Source organism: Ranitomeya variabilis, chromosome 4 (genome assembly GCF_051348905.1).
Source record: "Ranitomeya variabilis isolate aRanVar5 chromosome 4, aRanVar5.hap1, whole genome shotgun sequence".
Taxonomy (NCBI): Eukaryota; Metazoa; Chordata; class Amphibia; order Anura; family Dendrobatidae; genus Ranitomeya; species Ranitomeya variabilis.
Window position 1 is genome coordinate 677,581,089 of NC_135235.1, and position 27,599 is coordinate 677,608,687.

At 43.9% G+C, this 27,599-nt stretch overlaps 2 protein-coding genes across 4 annotated transcripts in view; both read right to left on the minus strand.

The window, feature by feature from the left end:
- The window catches only part of LOC143768210 (uncharacterized), a 422,546-nt gene that overhangs the window by 308,282 nt on the left and 86,665 nt on the right, over nucleotides 1–27,599 (minus strand). The window lies entirely within an intron of this gene.
- Nucleotides 242–22,903, minus strand: LOC143766356 (uncharacterized). 3 transcript variants are annotated; one of them, XM_077253985.1, is made up of 7 exons: nucleotides 22,812–22,894; nucleotides 9,567–9,717; nucleotides 9,262–9,441; nucleotides 9,057–9,180; nucleotides 8,874–8,968; nucleotides 8,588–8,678; nucleotides 242–1,744 (listed from the first exon to the last, which is right to left on the minus strand). In XM_077253985.1, exons 1-7 carry the CDS (start codon nucleotides 22,859–22,861, stop codon nucleotides 600–602), a joined length of 1,836 nt encoding a protein of 611 aa, XP_077110100.1. In that variant the 5' UTR covers nucleotides 22,862–22,894; the 3' UTR covers nucleotides 242–599. The 3 variants fall into 3 exon arrangements, with proteins under 3 accessions (XP_077110100.1, XP_077110099.1, XP_077110101.1); XM_077253984.1 differs by lacking the exon at nucleotides 22,812–22,894 and adding an exon at nucleotides 11,113–11,230; XM_077253986.1 differs by having other exon boundaries at nucleotides 243–1,741; nucleotides 22,812–22,903.

A 27,599-nucleotide genomic window follows, 5' to 3' on the forward strand; every position in this document is an offset into this window, starting at 1 on the left:
TGTGGTAGACCTTTTAAAATCTGGTGTCTTTTGGCAGTTGCATTTTGTTTGTTATTTGCACTTTTTGTATTGGATATGTGCTTGTTTTTATCGTGTACTGTTATCAATAAAATTTGTTCATATTTTTATAAAAAACTTACATTTGTTCTCCTTAGTTTCATGTGGCTTATGCATGGAAGTATATGTAACTTTTGAGTGACTGACTAGGGTTACAAAATGAATCGGGAAATTTTGGTACTAAATATAATATATAGCTTGTACAGAATATAGGGAAAACAAGTGAATAGGAGCAGGAAATGCAAGACCTGTGATGGAATAGTTGTGATTGCGATTTATTAATCGGGCAAGTGAATATAGGCAGGAAATGCAAAGCCTGTTAGCGTAAAAAAATCCAGGATAGGATGGAATAGTGTACGCATGGACACAAAGTTACCTGTGCGGTTCACAGTCAATGGTGCAGCGCATATCCCGACAAGCGTTTCAGAACGTGTCCTCTTTTATAGGGGGTTCATTCTGAAGATGAAAAAAAGGCTTTTCTCCCCTGTGTGACTTCTCTGATGTTTATTAAGAGTAGATTTCAGTGTAAAACATTTCCCACATTAAAAACATGAAAAAGGTTTTTCCACTGTGTGACTTCTCTGGTGACTAAGAAGAGATGATTTCTTCACAAAATATTTCCCACATTCTGAACAAGAAAAAGGCTTCTTCCCTGTGTGAGTCCTCTGGTGTATAACAAGACTCCATTTCTGGCTAAAACATTTCTCACATTCTGGACATGAAAAAGGCTTCTTCCCTGTGTGAGTTCTCTGGTGTATAACAAGATTACATTTCTGGGTAAAACATTTCCCACATACTGAACAGGAAAATGGCTTCTCCCCTGTATGGGTTTTCTGGTGCTTAACAAAATTTGATTTCTGAGTAAAATATTTCCCACATTCTGAGCAGGAAAATGGCTTCTCTCCGGTGTGGGTTCTCTGGTGCTTAATCAAATCCGATTTTTGGTTAAAACATTTTCCACATTCTGAACATGAAAAAGGCTTATTTCCTGTGTGAGTTATCTGGTGTATAACAAGACTCCATTTCTGGTTAAAACATTTCTCACATTCTGAACATGAAAAAGGCTTCTTTCCTGTGTGAGTTCTTTGGTGTATAACAAGATTACATTTCTGGTTAAAACATTTTCCACATTCTGAACAGGAAAAAGGCTTCTCCCCTGTGTGAGTTTTCTGGTGACTAACAAGATTTGATTTCTGGGTAAAACATTTTCCACATTCTGAACAGGAAAATGGCTTCTCTCCTGTGTGACTTCTTTGGTGTCTAACAAAATCTGATTTATGGTTAAAACATTTCCCACATTCTGAACATGAAAATTGCCTCTCCCCTGTGTGACTTCTCTGGTGACTATCAAGATCTGATTTTTTGCTAAAACATCTCCCACACTTGGAACAAGCAAATCTATTCTCCGCTGTGTTAATTTTTTGATGCTTAAGAAAAGATTTTTCGAGGGGAAAAGTATTTCCATATTCTGAAAGTGAAAATGGCTTCTTTTCCTTAGTAGTCTGCAATGAATCAGAAGATGGGACCTGTTTCCAAGGATCAGACGACAGATTTTGGCTGTGAAGAGATGTTGGTATATCTGGAGTAATGGAAATCGCTTCACTTGTATCCTGTGGGATCTCAAGATCAAATGATTTAAAAATTGAAGATGTCAGCTGTCCCTCTGATCTCCTGGTACAGTCATCTGCTAAGAATAAAACCAATTGTTATTTATGAATAACTTATCCTGGAAATGTATATTTTTGAACATTTCACCTTTAACTGTCTGAAAAAATGGCAAATTATGTAACAATATTGAATTATTCACCAAGACAATAACAGTTCAACAGTATCCACATTATTAGTGACTCAAATGCTCTTGAAAAGCAACATGGCTTCCACAAACCAATCCAGCAATATCTGCTATCCCAAAGTCAAATCTCCCCCTCTCTTCTGAGCCTTGCAGGGTGCCCAAACCACATTTAGCACCCATGTATTTGCCACTACTATAGTGAGGAGACCCCATTTAACTTACAGTGTGTATATCATGGAGTATAATCTGCGTACTATGTGTGGGGCAATAAAATTGCAATTGAGCAGTTTTCACTCTCCAACATTCACTGCTTGCTAATTTCCATTATAAATTAATTCATTGAGGGTTATAATTTCCAAAATGGAGTCACTTTATGGGGATTTCTACTGTTCTGGTTTTCTGCCATTTTGTCATATAAGGTCTTCTGAAAATGGTGTGCACCATCTCCTCTGCACCTGCGACATCTGCTTCTGTCACCAGGAGCCACCATATTCATTTTGCAGGAGGGGCTGGTGATGAAGGAGACATCGGAACTAGAAGCTCTGTCCAGCGACTAAGATTAGGATGCCTTGGACCTGTAGTGCCATCCAATCTGGCAGTATGGGTGTGTGTGCTGTCCAGCTGAGGTAATCTTCCTGCTTCAGCCGTTTGTAAAGCACCACACCCTACTAAATCTCCAAGCATATTGCTGGAAGCTGCCAGATACAGCCTTGTACTCCTCTGGTTCAGTCCTATATGCTCAGTTCCCAGCTTGTATATTTGTTTCCTTAACTATCATAAAGGCAGGGCATTAACAACCACAGTTGCAGAGGGTCAGGGGCCTGCTGACACCAGCAAAAACTTGAACTGGATGCGCGTCCTCAGATGCATCATACTATGTAGAGGATTATGTGCTGTGCATTATACTTCTTCTATGGAGCCCCATGACTTCTATGTACACCCCTGGTAAGTATAATGATTTATTTTCTTCTGTACATTAAAGAACAACGGCAGAACAAGTACCAGGATGGGGGATATATATACCAGGATGGGGCCAGGATGAGGGGGTACCCAGTCCAAATCTTGCAACGGGGCCAATCAGAATCTAGTATTACTAGAATTTTCTGTCAGATTAATTTCTTGAAGAAATATTGAATACTTAAAGAGAACTTTTCTATAATAGTGCAGAGCTGAGGTGTCTTAAATTTAGATCTTGGGCATTTGGAAGAGGCAATGGAGACCTCCACCAGGGAGTTACAGACTTAGAAAAGGGAGGCAAGCCGATCCTACCACAATCAGACTATCATACAGAATGAATCTGTAATAAAATACTTTTTAAAAAATTCTATGTTACATCCCCAACAACAACATGTTTGGAGGGACAACTACAACACTAAACTAGAGTTTTACTCATTTATGGTGGACCATTGGAGCTTCTATGAGTCCTGACCAGAAGAGTGGAGAAAGTATTAGTGCTCCCCATTTCAGGAGAGATTGTTCAGTAATCTGAATTCCTTAGGATTGAAAACACAATGTAATTTATGACATGGAGTGATTCCATGAAATCAGGACTTGAGCCATGCCAACACATGTCCTGCAGGCATGAATACGTGTATATTACAGCTATCAGCTTAGACATACAGTGGGAAAAAAAGTATTTTGTCATCCACCAATTGTGCAAATTCTCCCACTGGAAAAGATGAGATAGGCCTGTAATTGACATCATAGCTAGACCATAACTATGAGAGTCAAAATGAGAAACCAAATCCAGAAAAATCACATTGTCTGATTTGGCAAGATTTATTTTGCAAATTATGGTGGAAAATAAGTATTTGGTCATTAACAAAAGTTCATATCAATATTTTGTTATATATCCTTTGTTGGCAATGACAGAGGTCAAACATTTTCTGTAAGTCTTCACAAGGTTGGCACACACTGTTTGTGTATTGTTGACCCATTCCTCCATGCAGTTCTCCTCTAGAACAGTGATGTTTTGGGCCTGTCAGTGGGCAACATAGACTTTCAACTCCCTCCAAAGATTTTCTATGGGGTTGAGATCTGGAGACTGGCTAGGCCACTCCAGGACCTTCATATGCTTCTTACGAAGCCACTCCTTCATTGCCCTGGTGGTGTGCTTGAGATCATTATCATGCCGAAAGACCAATCCACATTTAATCTTCAATGCCCTTGCTGATGGAAGGAGGTTTGCACTCAAAATCTCACAATACATGGCCCCATTCATTCTTTCATGTATACGGATCAGTCATCCTGCTCCCTTTGCAGAGAAACAGCCCCAAAACATGATGTTGCCACCCCCATGCTTCACAGTAGGTATGGTGTTCTTTGGATGCAACTCAGCATTGTCTCCTCCAAACATGACGAGTTTTGCTTCTACCAAACAAGTTCTACTTTCTTTTCATCAGACCATATGACATTCTCCCAAAACTCTATAATACTCGATAATCCAAATGCTCTCTAGCAAACTTCAGACGGGCCTGGACATGTACTGGCTTAAGCAGGGGGACACATCTGGCACTACAGGATCTGAGTCTCTGGCGACGAAGTGTGTTACTGATGGTAGCCTTTGTTACCGTGGTCCCAGCTCTATGCGGGTCATTCACTAGGTCCCCCGTGTGTAACATAGTTAGCAAGGCCAAAAAAAGACATTTGTCCATCCAGTTCTTATATACACTGTTTAAAAAAATAAAGGGAACACTTAAACAACCGAATATAACTCCAAGTAAATCAAACTTCTGTGAAATCAATCTGTCCACTTAGGAAGCAATTTCACATGCTGTTGTTCAAATGGAATAGTCAACAGATGGAAATTATTGGCAATTATCAAGACACCCTCAATAAAGGAGTGGCTCTGCAGGTGGGGACCACAGACCGCATCTCAATACCAATGCTTTCTGGCTGATGTATTGGTCACTTTTGAATGTTGGCTGTGCTTTTACACTCGTGGTAGCATAAGACAGACTCTACAACCCACACAAGTGGCTCAGGTAGTGCAGCTCATCCAGGATGACACATCAATCCGAGCTGTGGCAAGAAGGTTTGCTGTGTTAGTCAGCGTAGTGTCCAGAGGCTGGAGGCGCACTGCCAGAGCCCTGCAAACTGACCTCCAGCAGGCCACAAATGTGCATGTGTCTACACAAACGGTTAGAAACCGACTCCATGAGGATAGTCTGAGTGCCCAACATCCACAGATGGGGGTTGTGCTCACAGCCCAACACCGTGCAGGACGCTTGGCATTTGCCACAGAACACCAGGATTGGCAAATTCGCCACTGGCACCCTGTGCTCTTCACAGATGCAAGCAGGTTCACACTGAGCACATGTAACAGACATGACAGGGTCTGGAGACGCCACGGAGAGCGATCTGCTGCCTGCAACATCCTTCAGCATGATCGGTTTGGCAGTGGGTCAGTAATGGTGTGGGGGTGTGTTGTGAATTCTGCTTTTGGGTTCCCTCCGGTGGTAGTAGGTGGTAATGCAGTTGTCCCTGGGTTGCAGTCCTGGTCAGGTGTGTCTGCTGATTGCAGTTCTGACTGGGGTATTTAGGTGTGCAGGATTCATTAGTCCTTGCCAGTTGTCAATTGTTGTTGGGAGGTGTAGGACCTCTGCCTAGTTCCTCCTGCCTTTCTGCCAAATCAGCAAAGATAAGTGTCTGTTTTTTTTTTCCTGTGGCACACATGCGGTGTGCTTCACAATTCAGTGCTATTCTTTGTGTTTTCTTGTCCAGCTTAGATTTTGTCAGTATTTTCTCAGTCTTGTTGGATTCTCTGGAGTGGCAGATATACATTCCATGTCTTTAGTTAGATTGTGGAACTTTTTGTATTATCTGCTGTGGATATTTTTTGAAGGGTTTTAATACTGACCGCCTAGTAGTCTGTCCTATCCTTTCCTATTTAGCTAGAGTGGCCTCTTTTGCTAAATCCTGTTTTCTACCTGCGTGTGTCTATTCTTCTCCTACTCACAGTCATTATTCGTGGGGGGCTGCCTATCCTTTGGGGGTCTGCTCCGAGGCAAGGTAGCATTCCTATTTCCATCTTTAGGGGTATTTAGTCTTCCGGCTGCGTCGAGGTGTCTAGGGTATTGTTAGGCACACCCCACGGCTACTTCTAGTTGCGGTGTTAGTTCAGGATTTGCGGTCAGTACAGGTTCCACCGACTCCAGAGAAAGTTTCATGCTGCTCCAAGGTCACCAGATCATAACAGGGGTGGCATTTCTTTGAAGGGCTGCACACCCTCCATGTCCTCGCCAGAGGTAGTCTGACTGCCATTAGGTACCAAGATGAGATCCTCAGACCCCTTGTGAGACTATATGCTGGTGCGGTTGGCACCTCCTAATGCAGGGCAATGCCAGACCTCATGTGGCTGGAGTGTGTCAGCAGTTCCTGCAAGATGAAGGCATTGAAGCTATGGGCTGGCCTGCCCGTTCTCCAGACCTGAATCCGATTGAGCACATCTGGGACATCATGTCTTGCTCCATCCACCAACGTCACGTTGCACCACAGACTGTCCAGGAGTTGGCGGATGTTTTAGTCCAGGTCTGGGAGGAGATCCCTCAGACCATATACCGCCTCATCAGGAGTATGCCCAGGTGTTGTACAGTAGGGAGGTCATACAGGCACGTGGAGGCCACACACAATACTGAGCATCTTTTCTTTGTCATGAGGCATTTCCACTGAAGTTGGATCAGCCTGTAATTTGATTTTCCACTTTGATTTTGAGTATCATTCCAAATCCAGACCTCCATAGGATATTCATTTTGATTACATTGATAATTGTTATGTTTTATTGTTAACACATTCCCCTATGCAATGAATAACAATTTGCAACTGGAATATTTAATTCAGAGATATCTAAGATGTGGTATTTTAGTGTTCCCTTTATTTTTTTTGAGCAGTGTACTTATATATGGTTATTAGATCGCCCCCTCAGTCGTCTTTTTTCTAGACTAAATAATCCTAATTTTGCTAATCTCTCTGGGTATTGTAGTTCCCCCATCCCCTTTATTAATTTTGTTGCCCTCCTTTGTACTCACTCTAGTTCCATTATATCCTTCCTGAGCACCGGTGCCCAAAACTGTACACAGTACTCCATGTGCGGTCTAACCAGGGATTTGTGCAGAGGCAGTATAATTCTCTCATCATGTGTATCCAGACCTCTTTTAATGCACCCCATGATCCTGTTTGCCTTGGCAGCCGCTGCCTGGCACTGGCTGCTCCAGGTAAGTTTATCATTAACTAGGATCCTGTGGTTCTGGGATTTTCGCTCACCGTTCTTGTGGTCATTTTGACCTTACGGGATGAGATCTTGCGTGGAGCCCCATATCGAGGGAGCTTATCAGTGGTCTTGTACGTCTTCCATTTTTTTATTATTGCTCCCACACTTGATTTCATCACACCAAGCTGCTTGTCTATTGCAGAGTCAGTCTTCCTAGTCTCGTGCAGGGCTACAATTTTGTTTTTGGTGTCCTTCGACAGCTCTTTGGTCGTCACAATAGTGGAGTTTGGAGTGTAACTGTTTGAGATTGTGGACAGGTGTCTTTTATACTTATAACAAGTTCAAACAGGTGCCATTAATACAGGTAATGAGTGGAGGACAGAGGAGCCTCTTAAATATGATGCTACAGATCTGTGAGAGCCAGAAATCTTGTGTTTTTAGGTGACCAAATACTTATTTTCCACCACAATTTGAAAAATAAATCTTGCCAAATCAGACAATGTGGTTTTCTGGGTTTGCTTTCTCATTTTGACTTTCATAGTTGTGGTCTATGTATTATGTCAATTACAGGCCTCTCTCATCTTTTTAAGTGGGAGAAGTTGCACAATTGGTGGCTGACTAAATACTTTTTCCCCACTGTATATCATGGCACAGATGTAATGTTTTTATGTAGTTTATCACAATCCTGTTTGAAGCTAGCTGGTTTTAAAAGTAACTGTAAAGTCAGGATAAAGGGAAACTCTGTTGTTATTGTACATAAATTCACACTTGGCCCTAACTGCACATTCAATGTTGTCGATCACAAAAGTGAAGTTTGACCAGAAAGACTGGACCTGGTCTTGTAGGAATCATATGAGCACATTCATTAGCACAGAAGGGAGAGAAGGTAGATTCATCCAATAAGATATCAGGGTTCTATGAAGCCAACAGCATCATTACCCTTTGGCTTCTCTTACAGGCCCATCATAATATTTTTCGTCAAGTGATTTTCTAACTTGTCTGTGCAAATTGCCTCTTCTGAGAAAAAGAGGACTTAAACTCTACAGCGCCACCTATTGGAAGTAGCGATCCTACAAGTCACAATCAACCCTTTAACGAGTCGTGCAATATGACTTAGGATAAAAGCCAAATCAGTATCTCAATTCGCAGACACGGTGTTTCGGGCTGTTGGCCCTCGTCAGTGCGAAGCATGAGAACTGATTTGGCTAGGTGAGAGGCTCTGGACATGGGGTCTAAGGGGTATCTAACTTCTCTCTAACTTGTCTGCACATTCTACATGCGCTGTCTTTTGACTTTGTAGTTTACAGATCTGGTAAGTAACAGTCAGCAGCTTCTAATTTCAAAGTGTAGGTGGAACCTCTAGGTTTTTAAGTTTTATAAAATATTAATATTTTAGATGGAGAAGAATGTTGCGGTTTAGTGGCAAAATGGTGATCACAATACGGCTGGACTACACGACCAATAACGCAGCCACATCTGGTGACTGAGAAGAATCCGTGACTTCTCTGCATGTAGTGGTCACTACTCACTTGGGTAGTCATATGTAGAACTCTTTTTTTTACACCGCTCATCATCCCTCATATATGTCTCTGTAGTATTAATATGGGTCAGATCTTCACCCTGAAACAAATATTGTAGAAGTCACAGACACATGGAGAAGTCACATCTATGATCAGCTCTAATCCTGCCATCTCCACCGGTCTCATTACACAAGTATAAAACATATAATGGTGGCTAAAACAAGACTGAACACAAGACCTTCACAGCGTTCTACACAATGTAGGAGAGATCTCATGACCCCTTCTCTCCATCTACCTGATGATCCTGAGGAACATTGGGATCTTGTTTACAGTACTGGGGAAGAAGAGGACGGGGACATCTCTCTGGTGTTGTCCTCTTACTGGATAGAACTGGAGGAAACACGTAGAGGGACTGAACTGAATTCATTCTTTATATACAGATAATTATAGGCCGTGTATATTTAGTCCTGTCTATTACCTGGTGATGTGAGTGGTTGAGGAACTTCCATCATGACATCCTTGTAAAGATCTTTATGCTCTTCTAAACACTCCCATTCCTCCATCGAGAAAAAGACAGCAACATCCTGACACCTTATAGAAATCTAACACATACAATGATACCGTCATCCCCTCGATTCATTCATAGTTACTGCAAAATGTCCCAGAATTCCCAACAATGTTACCTCTCCTGTCAGCAGCTCAATCATCTTGTAGGCGAGTTCTAGGATCTTCTGGTAATTGATGTCCTCATATAACTGGAAGTGAGGTGGAGGCCTCGTGATTGGGCTCATAGGTCTTTCACATCCCTCAGATACAGGATCCTGACAGCACTCACTAGAGGTCTTCTTCACTACTGTGTAATCCTGGTTATGGAGAGACACATTAATACGTCTAACTACAGACATTTCCAGGGTCCTCACCTCTCCAGTTCTGCCCATCTGTGATTACCATAGATATGAAGTAATGTGACGTCATCAGAATCTCTCACCTCTCCAGTAAGCCGGAAGAGGATCTCTAGGGTGAGGTGTAATATCCTCTTTGACATCTTGTCCCTGTCCATATTAACCTTTGATGGGTAATTCAGAAAAATTATCTGAATATAGAAATTCTCCACTGGGAGGATCTGAGATTGTAGAGACCTGAACGAGAAGGACATGAGAGATGTAACTGCATGAAGAATCCTGTGTAATAATACAATTACTGGATATAATAAGTGGAAACGTATCAGGAGATAGAACATGTATATGTTGTATTCTCTAGTCTTGTATGGACTGAAACATAAGTTGAATTGTTGACTAAGGCTACTTTCACACTTCTGTTTTTTTTAATCCGTCACAATGCGTCGGCGCGACGTATCGACGGATGCGTCAAAAATAGTGAAAAACTGATGCAACGCATCCAGTATTTGGACGGATCCGCTAGACAGTTCCGTCAAAAAACTGGATCCGTTGCATCCGTTTTGGCCGTTTTTACCATCCGTTTCATCCATTTTTTTGACGGATCCGTTTTCCAGGCCTAAAAATGGGAGTCTCCCAAATGTGATTGGCTATTGGAAAATAGGGAAACCAATTTATTGACTGGCTGGCTGTCTTCAGGCTGGCGGGAGTCTTGCTGGCACATTTGGGGGTGACGCCCCAGGCCAGGTTTATATAGATTTGGGGCCTCTCTGGCCAATTGGCTACAAATTCCTGATTCTGAGCATGCTCAGTGTAAAAAAACGGATTCCAGTGCTGGATTCTGTCATACGACGTGTCACGACGGATCCTGTGTCCAAAGGCTTCCATTCTAGTCAACGACGTATGCCGCAGGATCCGTCGCGACACGTTTTCCCGACGCAGACAAAAAACGTTACATTGAACGTTTTTTCCAGATGACGGTCCGCCAAAACACGACGGACGCAACGTATGGCCATCCATCACGATCCGTCGCTAATACAAGTCTATGGGAAAAAAACGGATCCTGTGGGCACATTTGCAGGATCCGTTTTTTTTTCCCAAAACGACGCATTGCAACGGATCTGAAAAGACGGAATTGTGAAAGAGGCCTAAGACATCTCCTCCATGCTCCAATCACTGGCTATGTTAGGCTACGTTCACATTAGCGGCGCCCGCCGCAGCGGCGGGCGCCGCAGCGGCGCCGCATGCATCATGCGCCCCTATATTTAACATGGGGGCGCATGGACATGCGGTGCACTTGCTTTTTGCGCCGCATGCGTCCCTGCGGCGCCCGCGTCGGGTCGCGGAGGACGCAGCAAGTTGCATTTTTGCTGCGTCCAAAATCAATGAAAAAAAGGACGCATGCGGCGCAAAAAGCTGCGTTGTGCATGTGTTCACATTTGCGCTGTGCGTTGCGGCGGCGACGCTGCGGCGCACACCGCAAATGTGAACGTAGCCTTACTCACTGCTTCGGCACCTGACTGGTTGTGGGAATCACATGTTCGTTGGGACTGACGAGGAAATGCAGAGACTAGCGGGAACCCAAGCAGCAATGGCATTTTTATTACTTCCGCTCCCCAGGACGAGACTCTGACATACCCGGACTGAGGCTGCGGCTGCAGCATCCGAGGTCTCCCTCTTCTGGCTGGCTCCATATTGGGGTCTGGGCTCTGCGGTGTGCTCGGGCGCTCGGGGTCGAGGCAGTGAGAACTGCTACCTGCCTGGAGGGTAGACAGGTATGCCGCATATACCCTGATAACACCCAGTGCAGTGTCAGGGGAGTAAAGAAAGGTGATTGTGCCAAGTTAAAGGAGAAGAGGTGAGGGAAGAAGGAGGAGTAGGGGAATAAAAGAAAAAAAGACCCTATATAAATCCAAAACGTTAATACTATATAGAGAGGAAGCAAACAACCCACTTGGACAATATCTTTGGACTCTCTTATATATCTGGATTCTCCAATACATAGTGTCTCTGAATTCTCTTGTACTTCCTCTATTAAGACATGAGCGCTTAAAATTCCCTCAAACACCATATATTTTCATCACTAGTATAGAAAAAGAGGAAAAAGAAGGATAGAACTCTGCTGCCATCTATTGACCACTCTTTATACTACAAGTGCAACTATTCCTGATTTATATTTGTCTCCTTACACGCTCTTAAATAAAGAATTTCTAAATTTCCTCTACAATATAAATAATATACTCTGACCAACTCACTGAACAGATAATTTCAAATCATGTGACGGTGATACATTAAAGATAAAAACCTTTATTCAAATGTACTAAAGAATAAGTCATTTAAATAGCCAAGGGCTCCAACTAAATGACTTGATTTTGTCCATCTCCCCTAATTAAGTTATATTCAGACCAGATTTAATAATGGGTAAACCTATCCAACCACAAGCGGAAGAGACAGACAAAACTACATAAACTCCCTAAAAAGTGAATAAAGAGAAAACTCTAGAAACAAGTATCTCTTGATATGCAAACCAGCAAATCAAATAACGCCTCACAATCACATAAACAGAGCTCCTCTTCTCTTGCTCAATGGTCTGACAGTGATGAAGAAGAGGACTCTATAAATTCTGCATAAAAGCTCTACCTACCACCGACTGCATAAGAAATCTCTTCAAAGACTTCACCCAAACTATTAAAGAAGAAATAGCTGATCTCAAAAATGATGTCAAGAAGGTGCATACGAGACTACAAACTTTGGAAGATAGCCGTGATCAAATATCAACACACTTGGAACGGGTCACAGAAATCCTAATCGGTAAACAAAATAAAAGCTTCCTTCAAAAAAATCCGTATAGATGACCTGGAAAACAGGTCAAAAGAGAAACAACCTAAGAATTAGAGGAATCTCGGAAAAGATCCCAGATAAAGATATATCTGCAACTCTCATCAGCATCTTTAATGACTTACTGGAAAAAGAAGACACAAATATTATAGGACTGGAAAGAGCGCATAGAGAAAAACAAACCCGGACAAACCCTAAAGAGAGTTAAAGAAGAAATCTAACACAAAGCCAGATACGCTACTACAATCGAATATGAAGAAAGTGACATCGAAAATTTTTCAAGACGTTTTTTAAAACTAACTCTCAACCTTAGAAGACAACTCCAACCCTTGACAAGGATCCTGAGAGACAAGAACATAGCTTATAGATGGATGTTTCTGTTCGGACTTGCTATCTCCTTTGATAAAAAACTTTCATCATTAAAACTCCAGAAGACTTACCCTATGTCCTCAATAAACTAGACCTCCTTCAACTTCAAATACCTGACTGGACATCAGCAGAGGATTTTATTAGTCTTCCACCACTACCAAAGCATGAGAAATGATCTAAAATCACACCAAGCATGCCCAGGAAAGTCAGAAAAATGAACTGTGACTCTAATAAAACTGCAAATAGGAATAGTACGGGAAGTGAATGCTGAATCGTCCCAAAGCATAAAGATGCCCCAACTGGCCAGTTACCCATTGGGCCATAATGTCTTTGATTTTTCTTTATTCTCTTTTAGGTTCGACGGAATATTCTTTGTAACAAGGACTTATTGTTTGCATGGAATGACTTGTTGTCGGAAATACTCTTTTAATTTATTGTCACTAGTAACCTAATTAGTTTAACAAAAAGGAATCAATATTATTTACAATTGTTATATACTGGTTTTATCCCCCTTTACATATAAGACTTAATTGGGGAATTGTTCCCTCACCCTTCTTTACCACTACAACTATCTTCTTGATCTACAGGTGCACACCCCCACACAGATCAGTTGATCACATTTTGATGAAATTCCTGGTTGAAAATAATACCAGATTTATTTTTCCAACCAGCTGCAAACGGTAAATTCCAGCTAGGGCATGCCCACGCTTTAGCACTCTGGAAAGTATGTTTATTTTACTTATGTTAACCCTAACTATCTCAATTAAAAAAGTCATGCTCCCATAGACCTCCTGACAAAAACCTGTGATCACAAGTCGCCTCTATGGCCAACTTAAACATTGCAACGTTTAATGTAAAAGGCATAAACATTCCACAGAAAAGAACGCACATTTTAAGATATCTGGAAAAAAATAAAATTGATATAGCATTTCTGGAAAATTGATATAGCATTTTTCCAGGAGACTCATTTAAAAAAAAAGACATATACCCCTATAACCAAAAATAAAGCTTACACTAAATGGTATAATTCTACTTCCCCAGCCAAAAAAAAAATAAAGGAGTCTCCATCGTCATAAATAAAAAAAAACTCCCTTTCACTTTAAAAGATATAGAAGATGAAGATGGGAGATATTTTTTTTCTCTTTGCGGGCAAAGAGACTGCCAGTACCACTAGCAATATTATTACAATTTAGACACACACTGATGATCATCTAAATTATATCTAAATGGTCAAAGGGTCCATAGAAAAGAAGGAAAATCAGAACAATCTCCCCAATCCGGTTGGAGATGCCATCTTCAAAATAGTACCCTCCTAAGTTTCAATAAATAGGAACCCTTGAAACCATCACTTGGTATTCAGTGAGCTATTTCTAGATGGGACCGCCTTCCAACGCGTTTCTTCCTGAATGGAATCATCAGGGAATATGGTAGTCAAACAATAGAGTGTCCAGATGTTTCTGGCACTCTCTAAGAGCCTCATGCCCTGGCTCTTAGAGAGTGCCAGAAATGTGTGGACACACTATTGTTTGACTGCCATATCCCCTGATGATTCCATTCAGGAGAAATCCCCCATTTTTTTTGACAAATGGGAGAAAGAATCAAATATAACCTTGAAAACAGAAGAGATCTTCAAACTTCTAAAAGAGATACACTTCATTTCGTTTATGCTGTGTGTGGGTTGGCAGTACTGTGGGAACATTATGCTGTGTATGGGATGGTGGTACTGTGGGAACATTATGCTGTGTATGGGATGGTGGTACTGTGGGAACATTATGCTGTGTATGGGATGGTGGTACTGTGGGAACATTATGCTGTGTATGGCAACCGAGAAAGAGACATCATACTGCATCAAGAATGGGGATAAGTTAGGATTTATTATCTAGTGGTTTGGGTTGTAGCATATTGTGTGGGGCATCTTATACTATCTTAATGTGTGTGGCAGATTGCAGATATTGCATGTGTGGGGGGCCAAGAAAGTATGTATCTGTCAGGTAAAAAAGGAACAAACCCACTGTAATTCTTATAAACGTGGCAAGACAAAAACAAATATTCATACAATTAAATATTGGGAAGCACGGTGGCGCAGTGGTTAGCACTGCAGTCTTGCAGAGCTGTGGTCCAGGGTTCAAATCCCACCAAGGACAACATCTGCAATGAGTTCGTATGTTCTCCCTGTGATGCTAGTCAATTCTCATGGCCAAGCTGTGGGTCAGGATAGTCAAAGAATCTGAGGTCAGAAGCTAGGAGGGTATGTTGTAAACAGAAAGAAGGAACAAAAGCGAAGTCAGGTAACGTACCGAGGTCAGAATACCAGGAGGATAGCGGATCAGAGCAGAAGGGGTTAAACAGATGGATGGTCAGAACGAGGTCCAAAGTTAGGCAACTAAAGATCAACATGCAAGATCGCAAGGCACAGAGAGAACAAATCACACTTAGCTGAATGGGGCAGAAGGTTGGGAGAAAAACCAGATTACTCACCGGTAATTTTATTTTAGGGAGTCCACGACAGCATCCACTAAGAGAGGGGATCCGCCCCTAGGAACAGGAAACCTACAGATAAAAGGAGCGAACCCCCTTCTTCCTCAGTTGGATTACAGAGTACAAGAGGAACCGCCAAGAAAATATTAGAACATCTTCATAAAAACTACTCAATATGTATAAACATATACCTCAATATATACTACCACCACCCAGAGTGAATCACATACTACCACCACCCAGACTGTTTGATCACCTGAAGGATGCTCTGGCTCTCCATCTACTACCCAGCTCCTTGGAGGAGGCCATGACTCAGGCTATCCGTATGGATCGGCATCTGCGGGAGAGAGGTGTAGTGCAGCGAGAGGTTCATTTGCTGCTACTCATGTTGTTATGCCACCTTCTGAACCTATGGAGGTGGGGGACATCAACTTCAGGGAGAAAGAGAGAACACGACGTCGCAAAGGAAAATTGTGTTTCTACTGTGGAAATCCCGGACATTGAAAAAATGACTGTCCCTCCTGCCCACCGACTTGCACGGTGCCGGTAGTCACCTAGACTCTCAGGTACCTTTTTCCTCATTTCATAAAATATTGTTGGAAGTAGAACTTTGTTGTGGGAATTGCTAAACATCCACTTCTGCTTTCGTGGACTGCGGGTCGTACATGAACTTTATTGACTAACTTGGTGACCAAGTGCAAGTTAGGGACAGGCTGGAGACTCCTATTTATATTGTGGCCAATGACAAAACACCGTTGGCTAAGAATGTTATTAAATTTGTCTCAGAGGAGTTCCTCCTTAATGTGGGGTCCTTGCACCAGGAACATATTTAATGTTTTCTTCTGCACAATCTTCCTGCAGGACTGGTGTTGGGATTTCCTTGGTTACAGTTACACAATCCTGTGATTGACTGGGAATCTCAGGACATTGTTAAGTAGGGTCCTAATTGTGTTAAAGGTTGTCTTACCTCTGTACTGGGTCAACTGTAAGTCTGGAGGGTATTCCGGAGTACCTGAAGGATTTTGAGGATGTTTTTTCCGAAAAGGAGGCCGAGGTCTTACCACCACACCGCCCTTTTGATTGTGCTATCAATCTGATTCCGGGTGCTAAATTGCCCAAGGCCCATCTGTACAATCTCTCCGGCCCAGAGCGTACCGCTATGAAAGAGTATATCACTTAATGCTTACGTAAGGGTCACATCCTTCCCTCTGTCTTGATTCTTTTTTGTAAAAAAAAATAAAAAAAAATGGTGGTTTACGCCCGTGTCTCGTAATTCGGGAATTAAATAAGATCACAGTGAGAAATACTTATCCCCTTCCGCTCATCCCTGATTTGTTTAACCAATTATCTTGGGTCAAGTGGTTTTCTAAATTGGACCTCAGGGGAGCATATAACCTTATTAGTATTCAGGAAGGAGATGAGTGGAAAACGGCATTTCTCACCTCTGAGGGTTTGTTTGATAATTTGGCTATGCCCTTTGGTCTCACTAACGTGTCAGCGGTCTTTCAGAATTTTATTAACTATGTATTTTCTGATTTCATTGGGCGCTTTATGGTGGTTTACTTAGATGATATCCTGGTATTCTCATCTGACAAACAAGATCACATGGGTCATCTACGTGCAGTTCTCCAGAGGTTACGAGAGAACTCTTTCTGCTAAACCTGAAAAATGTTCATTTTCATCCAAGAGCTGTCCTTTTTGGGGTTCATCTGCCAAGGGGTTTTGTATGGACCCTGGGAAGGTACGGGCCATTGTGGATTGGATGAAACCCAGAGACCTGAAAGGTCTTCAGTGTTTTTTGAGGTTTGCCAATTACTACAGGAAATTCATTAAGGGGTTTTCACAAGTGGTCAAGCACCACATGGATCTTACTCGCAAGGGGCTGATCTTAAAAACTGGTCAGCTCCAGCAGTTGCGGGGATTTCTTAATTAAAGGAATGCTTTATGTCTGCTCCTGTTTTGATCCAGCCCAATCCGTCTGAACCGTTTATTGTTGAGGTGGACGCATCAGAGGTGGGGGTGGTGTTGTCCCAAGGACCCGCCACTTTGACTAATCTGAGACCCTGTGCCTTTTTCTCTAAGAAATTCAGAGAGAAATTATGATGTTGGGAATTGGGAGTTATTAGCCATCAAGTTGGCTTTTGAAGAATGGAGGCACTTTTTGGAGGGGGCTGTTCATTGGATCACGGTGATTACGGACCACAAGAACCTGTTCTACATTGAGTCTGCCAAACATTTAACTCCTAGACAGGCGAGGTGAGCGCTTTTTTTTTTTCACACTTTCATTTTCTCAACTCCTTTCGACCTGGTTCGAAAAATGTCAAGGCCGATGCCTTGTCTCGTAGCTTGGATCCGATATCACCTTCCGAACCTCCTTCCAACATTCTTCAGCATGGGGTGGTTATGGCAGCAGTGTCCTCAGAATTAGAGCAGGAGATTTGTGAGGCTCAGAGCTCCTCCATCATTGCCTGATAGCAAGCTCTTCGTCCCTGTTCAGTACCGGTTGAGGGTGCTCCTGGAGTTCCATGATTCTGCTCTTAGTGGACATCCTGGAATCTCAGCCACTTGAAGAGCTATTGCTAGGCTGTTTTGGTGGTCCTCTATCGCCTCTGATGTCGCCGTGTTTGTGTCTGCTTGTGATACTTGTGCCATTGGTAGGAGCTCCCATAACCGGCTGGCCGGGGAATTGGTGCCATTGCCAATTCCGGATAGGCCTTGGACTCATTTATCCATGGACTTTATCACTGATCTCCCTCCTTCCAATGGCAAAACTGTGGTCTGGGTGGTGGTGGACAGTTTCAGTAAACAGGTGCATTTTGTACCTTTGGCAAGCCTGTCTAATGCTGAAACACTATTGAGTTTGTTTGTTGAACACGTGGTGCGGTTGCATGGTGTGCCTTCAAGTGTTGTTTCTGATAGAGGGTACAATTTGTGTCCAAATTCTGGAGGGTTTTTTGTAAAAGGTTAGGTATTAGTTTGGCATTCTCCTCGGCCTATCATCCCGAGACCAACGGTCAGACGGAGAGGACCAATCAGTCTCTTGAACAAATTTTGCAGTGTCTTGCCACGTCCCAGCAGGATAATTGGTGCTCTTCATTGCCAGTGGCGGAGTTTGCATTTAATAATCGGATCAATCAGTCTATGGGCACTTCTCCGTTCTTTTGTAACTACGGTTTTCACCCCCATTTTGGTTGGTTCTCTAGGCTGGATTCTGGGTGTCCTGGGGCTGATTTGGCTATTGAGGGGTTGCAGGAGGTTTGGAGGGAGGTCCAGAGGAACATTGGGGAGGCTCAGGGCAAACAAACATTTTGCTGACAAGAGACGGTCTTCAGTGCCGGTATTTTTAGTAGGGGATAAGGTATGGTTGTCTACCAAGAATATACGATTGAAGGTTCCTTCTGTTAAGCTGGGTCCCAAGTTTATTGGTCCTTATGAAATCATTGGGGTTGTCAATCCAGTTGCCTTTCGCTTGCGCCTTCCCCAGTCTCTTTGGATCCCCAATTTGTTCCATAAGTCCCTCCTAAAGTCATTTGTGTCTCCCTCTGTTGAGTCTCCATCCCTTCCATCACTTGTTTCTGTGAATAGTCAGACTGGGCATGAAGTGAAGCGGATTGTGGATTCTCACATGGTCCGCTGTTCACTTCAGTACTTGGTTCATTGGAAGGGTTATGGTCCTGAGGAGCGATCGTGGGTCCCGGCACAATCTGTCCATGCGGATCGATTGGTTCAGGCATTTCATTCACATTATCCTGGGAAACCTGGAGGTCCGGTGGCCCCCCTTGAGAGGAGGGTACTGTCATTACCCAGACCAGGTTTTGAGTCCCGTCTTCCCCTTTTTCCGGTCTGGTCATACCAGGGGTTAACTTTCTCAGCCTCAATCTGGTCTCAGGTTTGCTATTTATCTCCGCTGTGTCCTGCAGACTATGTAAGTTATAGTTTCTGTCTACGGCGCATGGAGCTGACTCCGTTTGCCCTGATTTGTCCTGCTGCTTGCTTACTGAACCTGTGTCTGTTTTTCCCCTCATCCCTTCCCAACTCAGTGTTCCCCTTTCGTGTATTGACTCTCTGGTTTTGACTTGGCTTGGACCCTGACCTGTGGTTTTGTCTCTTGTCTTTGGCATATCTGCTCCTGACCGGTACTGACCCATTTGGCTTGTTGCTGACTCTGTTTTTGCTTATTCCTGTTGTACTGCACTACAGTCTTATATCGACTTGTTTTGACTATTCTGCCACCTGGTGGTGGCCTCGCCGCTGCATTAAAAGGTCTGGTCTTGCTGGGTGCAGTCCTTCCTCCACTCTATTGCCACCTAGTGGAGCTTGCACTTTCCTGCATTGCAGCAGCGTGACATCGGATATGGACATGGCTCTGAGCCATGAAAACCAAGGTCTCTTGGGCCAGAAAGGAGCGATGAGGATTACACCGCTCCTTCCTCCCTGATTTTCCTGATGACCAGCGGGAGTATCACCATCGGGGGAACTCATAGGCCAGATCGAACTGCCAAGGGGACTGGAAGGAGTCAACTACCTCCGGCTGGTCTGCCGTGTACAGAGGCAAACCATCTGACTTGTCTGTTGGATCTGGTAGCAAACAAGTCTATTTCCGGAAGCCCCCACAAGTCCACTATCTTCCTGAAGATCTGGTGACTGAGCACCCATTCTCCCTGATGCAAAGTATGGCGACTAAGGAAGTCCGCTTTGAAATTGTCCACTCCCCTGATGTGAAGGGCTGACAGTGATAAGAGATGGGATTCAGTCAGTTCAAGGATTTGCTTCGCAGTAGACATCGGAGTCCTTGATCGAGTTCCGCCTTGCTGATTTATATACGAGACTGATGTGGAATTGTTCGACAGGATCCTCACATGAGACCCCCGCAGCTGTGGGGGAAAGCAATGTATTGCATGACCGATTGCCATTAACTCCCTTAAGTTTGAGGAGTCATCAGCTTCTTCTATGGACCTCCGTCCCTGGGCCAAGCTATCACCCAGATAAAGCCCCCATCCCTCAGGACTAGCATCAGTAGTAACTATCCTAGATGGTCACACTACCCATGGAACCCCTCTAGAAAGATGATCCCGATCCAAGCACCAGGACAGGGAATTAATTACTTCAAATGACAGAGTCAATTTGCCACTAAGGCAATCCTGCAGCTGCTCCTCCGCCCAGAGGATGTTCTGCTGCAGATGCCTAGTATGAAATTGGGCCCATTGAACAGCTGGAATACAGGATGCAAGGGAGCCTAGGAGGGACATAGCCTTCCTCAGGGACATCTGAGGGTTAACAATTGCAATCCTAACTTTGTCCATTATAACTAGCATATTTACCTCCGGGAGGAGACCCAGGAAGGACTGAAGAGTTACAGGGACAATCCTGGTTTTTGACTATGCTGATTATCCAGCCCAACGCCTGCAAGGATGAAATTGTGTCAGCAAGTCGATCCCTACACTGGGAGGCAGATTTCCCTACTATCAAGAAATCATCCAAGTATGGAATTATCAATATGTCCTGCAGACATATCAACTTTGTGAAGACACGAGGAACCATGGACAGACTGAATGGCATCGCCGCAAATTGAAAATGTCGAACGCGACCTCCCATGATGACTGCCACTCTGAGAAACTGTTGGAACTCGATATGCATGGCCAGATGGTACTAGGCATCTTTCAGGTCAGAACAGTCATGAAGCATCTAGAAATAAAAGTTTAATAGCCGATCTTGTAGACTCCATCTTGAAGGTGTGAGATCAAAGGAAGCCATTTAACCTCTTTAAATTTATGATAAGAACCATCTGGTTTGGATACCAGGAACAAAGGAGAATAAAACCCCCTTCCCTCCTGGTCTATCGGGACCTCTACCAGGACATGCTTAGATAACAGACTTAAAATCTCCAATTCAAGAGCCTCCTGTTGTTCTTGGGATTTTAGAGAGGTTAATATAAAGGAATTTGGAGGAATTCGACAAATTTCCAGCTTCAACCTAGATGACACTAGGCTCAGAGCCCAGGGATTGGATGTAATCTCTTCCCACTTGTGGCTAAAGAATCTTAACCTGCCACCCACCGGAAGGTCAGGGCTTGTTTCCGCTCTTGGAGGAAGACCCACTAAAAAGGGCACCTTTTTGTTTGGCCTCCCTAGTATCCCACTGATCCTGGTTCTTATAGGACCTCCTCCTACCGAATGGCTGCTTCTTGAATGCCATCCTGTAGGACAAAACAAATTGGTTTGGGAACCCCTTCTTTCTCTCCCCTGCCTTGGTGAGGAGGTCATCGAGCGCCTTGCCAAAGAGGTACTCAAACACAAAAAATTGGACCTAATTATACAAATTATAAAATATTAGTTGCTAGAAGCTAAAGATTAGGCGTCACAAAAAAAGGACATTGGTAGATAATGGGTTAATAGGCAGAGTCATGCAACACTCACCCAGTGAAGCTTGTGAATATGGTACCGTTTCTGGAGGCGGAGGCACAGCATGAGTTGTCGACTGCATGGACTCCTTGCATCGTACACTTTTCTCAGTGGAGTCGCCCTCACGGGAGCGCTCACTGCTGGTATTTGACTTGCCCTGAACCTGCACTCTCATCACCTGTGGGTGCACTTTGAGTCTCCTGGAGAGGACATCTTGGTGGCACAATGGCAGCAGGATGCCGCCGGATTTATATATACTGCCATTGATCCCCCTGAGACACACCTCCCCGATCCCCCCGGAAGTGATCCCTGTCCATTTCCGGGTCAGGAGCGCTCACTGGCCATTGCGCACATGCGGGCCCAAAACCCAAAAGCAAGGCCCAGCAAAGGAGCAGGGCGGCTGATGCCCGCACTCGGCTCCCTCCAGGATGAGTGCCGGTCGCTCTGCGCTCCCACGTGAGCCAGGCCGTCCACTGCCAGATGAGGGGGGAGACTGACCGGCAGGGCTCTCCTGACGCTGATTCTGGCGCCGCAGCCCCTGCCTTTCAAACAGACACCGCACAGGTGGCATGCCGGACCAGGTAATCTTTGCGTCTGCAGGTTCCCGTAGGAACAGGAAACCATGTGAGAAGGTGAGGGGGACTACCCCTTTTATCTGTAGGTTTCCTGTTCCTAGGGGTGAATCCCCTTTCTCAGTGGGTACTGTCGTGGCAAGAATAAAACAGCTTATTAAAGTGGTCTGGCAATCACCTGGGATAATGAACACTTGGAGACAGCCAGTGCCTCCCAGTCTCAGATTGGACAGCCGAGCTGTCAATCAACACACTGACAGGACAGCTCAGCATGCCCCTGCACGAAACTGGATGAATGAGCTTTCTGGGTTTTCTCTAGGTTCTCCAGTTTCCTCCTACACTCCAAATTTAGAATCTAGATTGTGAGCCCCAATGGGGAGAGTGCCAATAAAGGGCTATGGAATGTAAAGGGCTGTCGAATTAATGACTCTATATGAATGAGTAAAATAAATGAAATATAACATTTTATAACAACCCCACAATTTGTGAGTCCTCAGGGTAAATCGCTCTCTCCCCATTGGATTAGAGCTGATACTATGAAGCTAAAGTGACTAAACAGACTTTCTGTCTCCTCCATAAAGGGGCACTTTTCCGTGTTTGTCAGAACTGTCCGAGGATTATTAGAGGTGATAGTTTCCCCCCAATTAGAAGGGACACCTGTGGGTATTGGGGTCTTTACCTGCTACAGTTCTGGTGTGGAGCCTCCACCTGGAGAGCCGCGCTCCACATATATGGCTGGCTGCTCTGTGAGCACAGCACAGGACCTGTGATGAGGTCACAGGAGGGGAGGAGTCAGGGGTCACATGATCAGGGGCCTCAGCATATGCAGGACTCTGCTGTGCTGGTTGTCATGGTGCTGGATGAGGGGAAGTTTATGTGTGGGGTCAGGAGGGGTTTACAGTGTGTAGCAGAGCCGTGTGTGTACGAGGTGTATGGAGCGGAGCCGTGTGTGTACGTAGCGGAGCCGCGTGTACGTGTATGGAACAGAGCCGCGTGTTTACGAGGTGTACGGAGCGGAGCAGAGCCGAGCCGTGTGTGTACAAGGTGTACTGAGTGGAGCCGTGTGTGTACGAGGTGTACGGAGTGGAGCAGCGTGTGTACGAGATGTACAGAGCGGAGCCGCGTGTGTACGAGATGTGCAGAGTGGAGCCATGTGTGTACGAGATGTGCAGAGCGGAGCCGCGTGTGTACGAGATGTGCAGAGCGGAGCCGCGTGTGTACGAGGTGTACAGAGCGGAGTCGCGTGTGTACGAGGTGTACGGAGCGGAGCCGCATATGTATGAGGTGTACGGAAGGGAGCCGTGTGTTTAAGAGGTGTTCAGAGCAGAGCTTTGTTCCACGTTTTGGTTCATTTAAAGGGAATCTGTCTCCCCATTTTTCGCCTATAAGCTGCGGCCACCGCCATCAGGGGCTTATCTACAGCATTCTGTAATGCTGTAGATAAGCCCCCAATGTAATCTGCAAGATAAGAAAAACAAGTTATATTATACTCACACGGGGCGGTCCCAGTGCGGTCCGGTCCGATGGGCGTCGCGGTCCGGGTCCTCCCATCTTCATATGATGTCATCCTCTTCTTGGCTTCCTGTCGCGGCTCCGGCGCAGGCGTACTTTGTCTGCCCTGTTGAGGGCAGAGCAAAGTACTGCATTGTACAGGCGCGGCCTCTCTGACCTTTCCCGGCGCCTGCGCACTGCAGTACTTTGCTCTGCCCTCAACAGGGCAGATAAAGTACGCCTACGTAGGAGCTGCGACAGGAAGCCAAGAAGAGCCTCATTCCTGGCACCCTTGGGGCTCAGGTGACCAGTGGGTCCAAATCCTGACTACCACAAATGTAGCCATGGATTTGTGATTTGTTCTTTTTGATGTCTGGATGTCTTGGCTGAATCTCTGTCTCATGTTACAGAGGCATATAACCTCTTTTTATAGTTAACAACTGTCCTTCATCCAGTATTCACAGGTAAAGGAAGAATGGTGATAAGACCAACTCGCATTGTTTGATTATGTAATCTATTTGTATAGTTTTTCTTCCTCTATTTTGGCTGGCCTGGAAAATGTGTATTAACATATCAGTAAACATCATTGTTCCATGACCCTGAATCACTAGTCATCCAGGATAAGAGTACAATATGTTACAACAAATTTTCAACTTAGGCTACTTTCACACTTGCGTTGGGCAGAGCGGCAAAGGGCTGTGTACCTCCTCTGTTAAGCCCCGCCCACTTCCGCACCTCTTCCATTCTGTAACATGTTGCATTTTGTTGCGGTCGGCGCAGCGTCAAAACGACGCATGCAGAGGCATCCGCATGGCCTGCATACCCAATGTTAAAGATAGGTACGAAGGACGCATGCAGACGTAGACGGAGCTGAATGGAAGAGGTGCAGCAGTGGGCGGGGCTTCACGGAAGAAGTACGCAGTTCTTCCCAGCTCTGCCCAACGCAAGTGTGAAATTAGCCTTACAAGTCAATATTACAGGCTTACATGAAAAAATGTCTGTTTTCTTGACCAACCAGAAAGAAACACAAATTCAAAAGTCAATAGATAACAGTCTATTCTTCCTGGCTTGCCAAAAATAGACATCTGGCTAATTAAGATAAAATGCTGCGTCATCACACCCACAAAGAAGGAGAAGGCTATAAAGGAATGCAAAGCATTTTCTTCCAGTTGCTATTTCTTCAGTTTGAAACGTAATTAAGAAATCAAAGTTAACAGGAACAGTGGAGGTCAAGATAAGGTCTTGAAGACCAAAAAATGATGATCAAAGGTGTGTGGAGAAAAAAGGCACAGAATTTCAGGAAATAACATATTGCCAACCATTTAGCATGGGGGTGGATTAATCATGCTTTGGGGTTGTGTTGCAGCCAATGGCAAGAGCAACATTTCACGGGTAGAGGGAAGACTAGATTCAATGAAATTTCAACAAATTCTTAAAGCAAACATAACACCATCTGTAGAAAAGCTGATGTTGAAAAGAGGATGGCTTTTATGAAGGGATAATAAACCTAAACACATGTCAAAATCCACAATAGGCTACATGAAAAGGTGCAAGCTGAAGGTTTTACAATAGCCTTCACAGTCCCCTGATAAGAACATCAATGAAAATCTGTGGCTAGACCTCAAAATAGCAGTGAATGCAGAACGACCCAAAACTAGAAGAATTTTCCAAGGAAGAACGTAAGAAAATCCCTCAAACAAGAATTGAAAGACTATTGGCTGTCTACAAACCGTGCTTAGAAACTGTGATACTTGCAAAAGGGGGTGCTACTAGGTACTGTGACTTCCTCATCTACCAGCTTGTCTTTCACCCCTGCACCCTGGTCCTCCTGACTTTGTGATTTAACAACAAGAGCTAGTGGCAATTGTGACTCATCATTATCTTCCTCCTTAACCAAAATCTGCCGTTCCCCACCGTCAGCTTCCTGTGGCGATGGCTGCTCTAAGTTTCGTGCTTCACTAAACAGCATATCCTCCTGTCCCTCTTGAAGCATGCAGGTTAAGAGGCCACAATCAAGAAATGTTGTTGTAAAGAGCTCCTCAGAGTGTCCTTGTGTGGGATCACTAGTCTTCTAGTACTCAACATGTTGGGAAAAAGGAGGATCAGGGTGAGGATCAAGTGATCCTTTAAGTTGGTGAGACTGGGCAATGTGAAAGACTGTGTGGTGCTGTCAAGCCTGCTGGAAGCATTATCTGCTATCCACCCTACCATTTGTTTGCACTGCCCTGGCTTCAGAAGTGGTGTACTGTGCCTCCCTGCAAAGTGGAACATGAACCTATGTGTTGTGGATAGGAGTGTTTCTTGTGCTCCAGCAACAGGCATTGCCACAACCTCGCAATTTGCGTGCACCATCATCAGCACTTTCACTTCCAGGTCACTTACTGCACGCCTTACGCATTTTGTAATTGCTAAGTCTCTTGAAACAAAGTTTATTTTTAATAAAAGAAAAAAATGGTCACCTGCAGCAGTCAAAGCAGTTTTGGGGAGTTTAATACCACCTCAATGTAGCAGAAAGAATGCAAAAAGTGTATGGATGACAATCAAATTCAAATCAGAAAAATGTTTTGATGCTTTTTTGGAGAGTTATATGCAACAGAAATATACCACAGAAATACACCACAAGGAACGCAATACTGTATGGGTGTGAAATTTACCCTTGCAAAAATTGTAAAGCTTTTTGTTCGGTGTTATATATTACAGAAATGTACCCCAGATCACGTAATACTGTGTGGCTGAGAAATTGAAGCCTGGGAAAAAAATTTAAGCTTTTTTTTCTATATGATAGATCACAAAAAATGTACCACAGACCACAGAATAGTATATGGGTAATAACTGTAATCCAGACAATTTTTACGATTTTTGGAGTGTTAGATATCACAGAAATGTACCCAAGACCATGGAATAGTGTATGGCTGAGAAATGTAATCCAGCTAATTTTTTTAATGCTTTGCGGCAGTGTTATATATACAGTTATATGAAAAAGTTTGGGCACCCCTATTTATCTTAAGCTTAATGTTTTATAAAAATTGTTTTTTTTGCAACAGCTATTTCAGTTTCATATATCTAATAACTGTTGGACACAGTAATGTTTCTGCCTTGAAATGAGGTTTATTGTACTAACAGAAAATGTGCAATCTGCGTTCAAATAAAATCTGACAGGTGCATAAGTATGGGCACCTCACCAGAAAAGTGACATTAATATTTAGTAGACCCTCCTTTTGCAAAAATAACAGCCCCTAGTCGCTTCCTGTAGCTTTTAATGAGTTCCTGGATACTGGATGAAGGTATTTTTGACCATTCCTCTTTACAAAACAATTCCAGTTCAGTTAAGTTTGATGGTCGCCGAGCATGGACAGCCCTCTTCAAATGATCCCACAGATGTTCAATGATATTCAGGTCTGGGGACTGGGATGGCCATTCCAGAACAGTGTAATTGTTCCTCTGCATGAATGCCTGAGTAGATTTGGATCGGTGTTTTGGATCATTGTCTTGCTGAAAGATCCATCCCCTGCGTAACTTCAACTTTGTCGCTGATTCATGAACATTATTGTCAAGAATCTGCTGATACTAAGAGGAATCCATGCGTCCCTCAACTTTAACAAGATTCCCAGTGCCGGCATTGGCCACACAGCTCCAAAGCATCATGGAACCTCCACCAAATTTTACTGTGGGTAGCAAGTGTTTTTCTTGGAATGCTGTGTTTTTTTGCCGCCATGCATAACGCCTTTTTGTATGACCAAACAACTCAATCTTGGTTTCATCAGTCCACAGGACCTTCTTCCAAAAAGAAATTGGCTTCTCCAAATGTGCTTTTGCATACCTCAGCCGACTCGGTTTGTGGCGTGCTTGCAGAAACGGCTTCTTTCCCATCACTCTCCCATACAGCTTCTCCTTGTGCAAAGTGCGTTGTATAGTTGACCGATGCACAGTGACACCATCTGCAGCAAGTTGATGCTACAGCTTTCTGGAGGTGGTC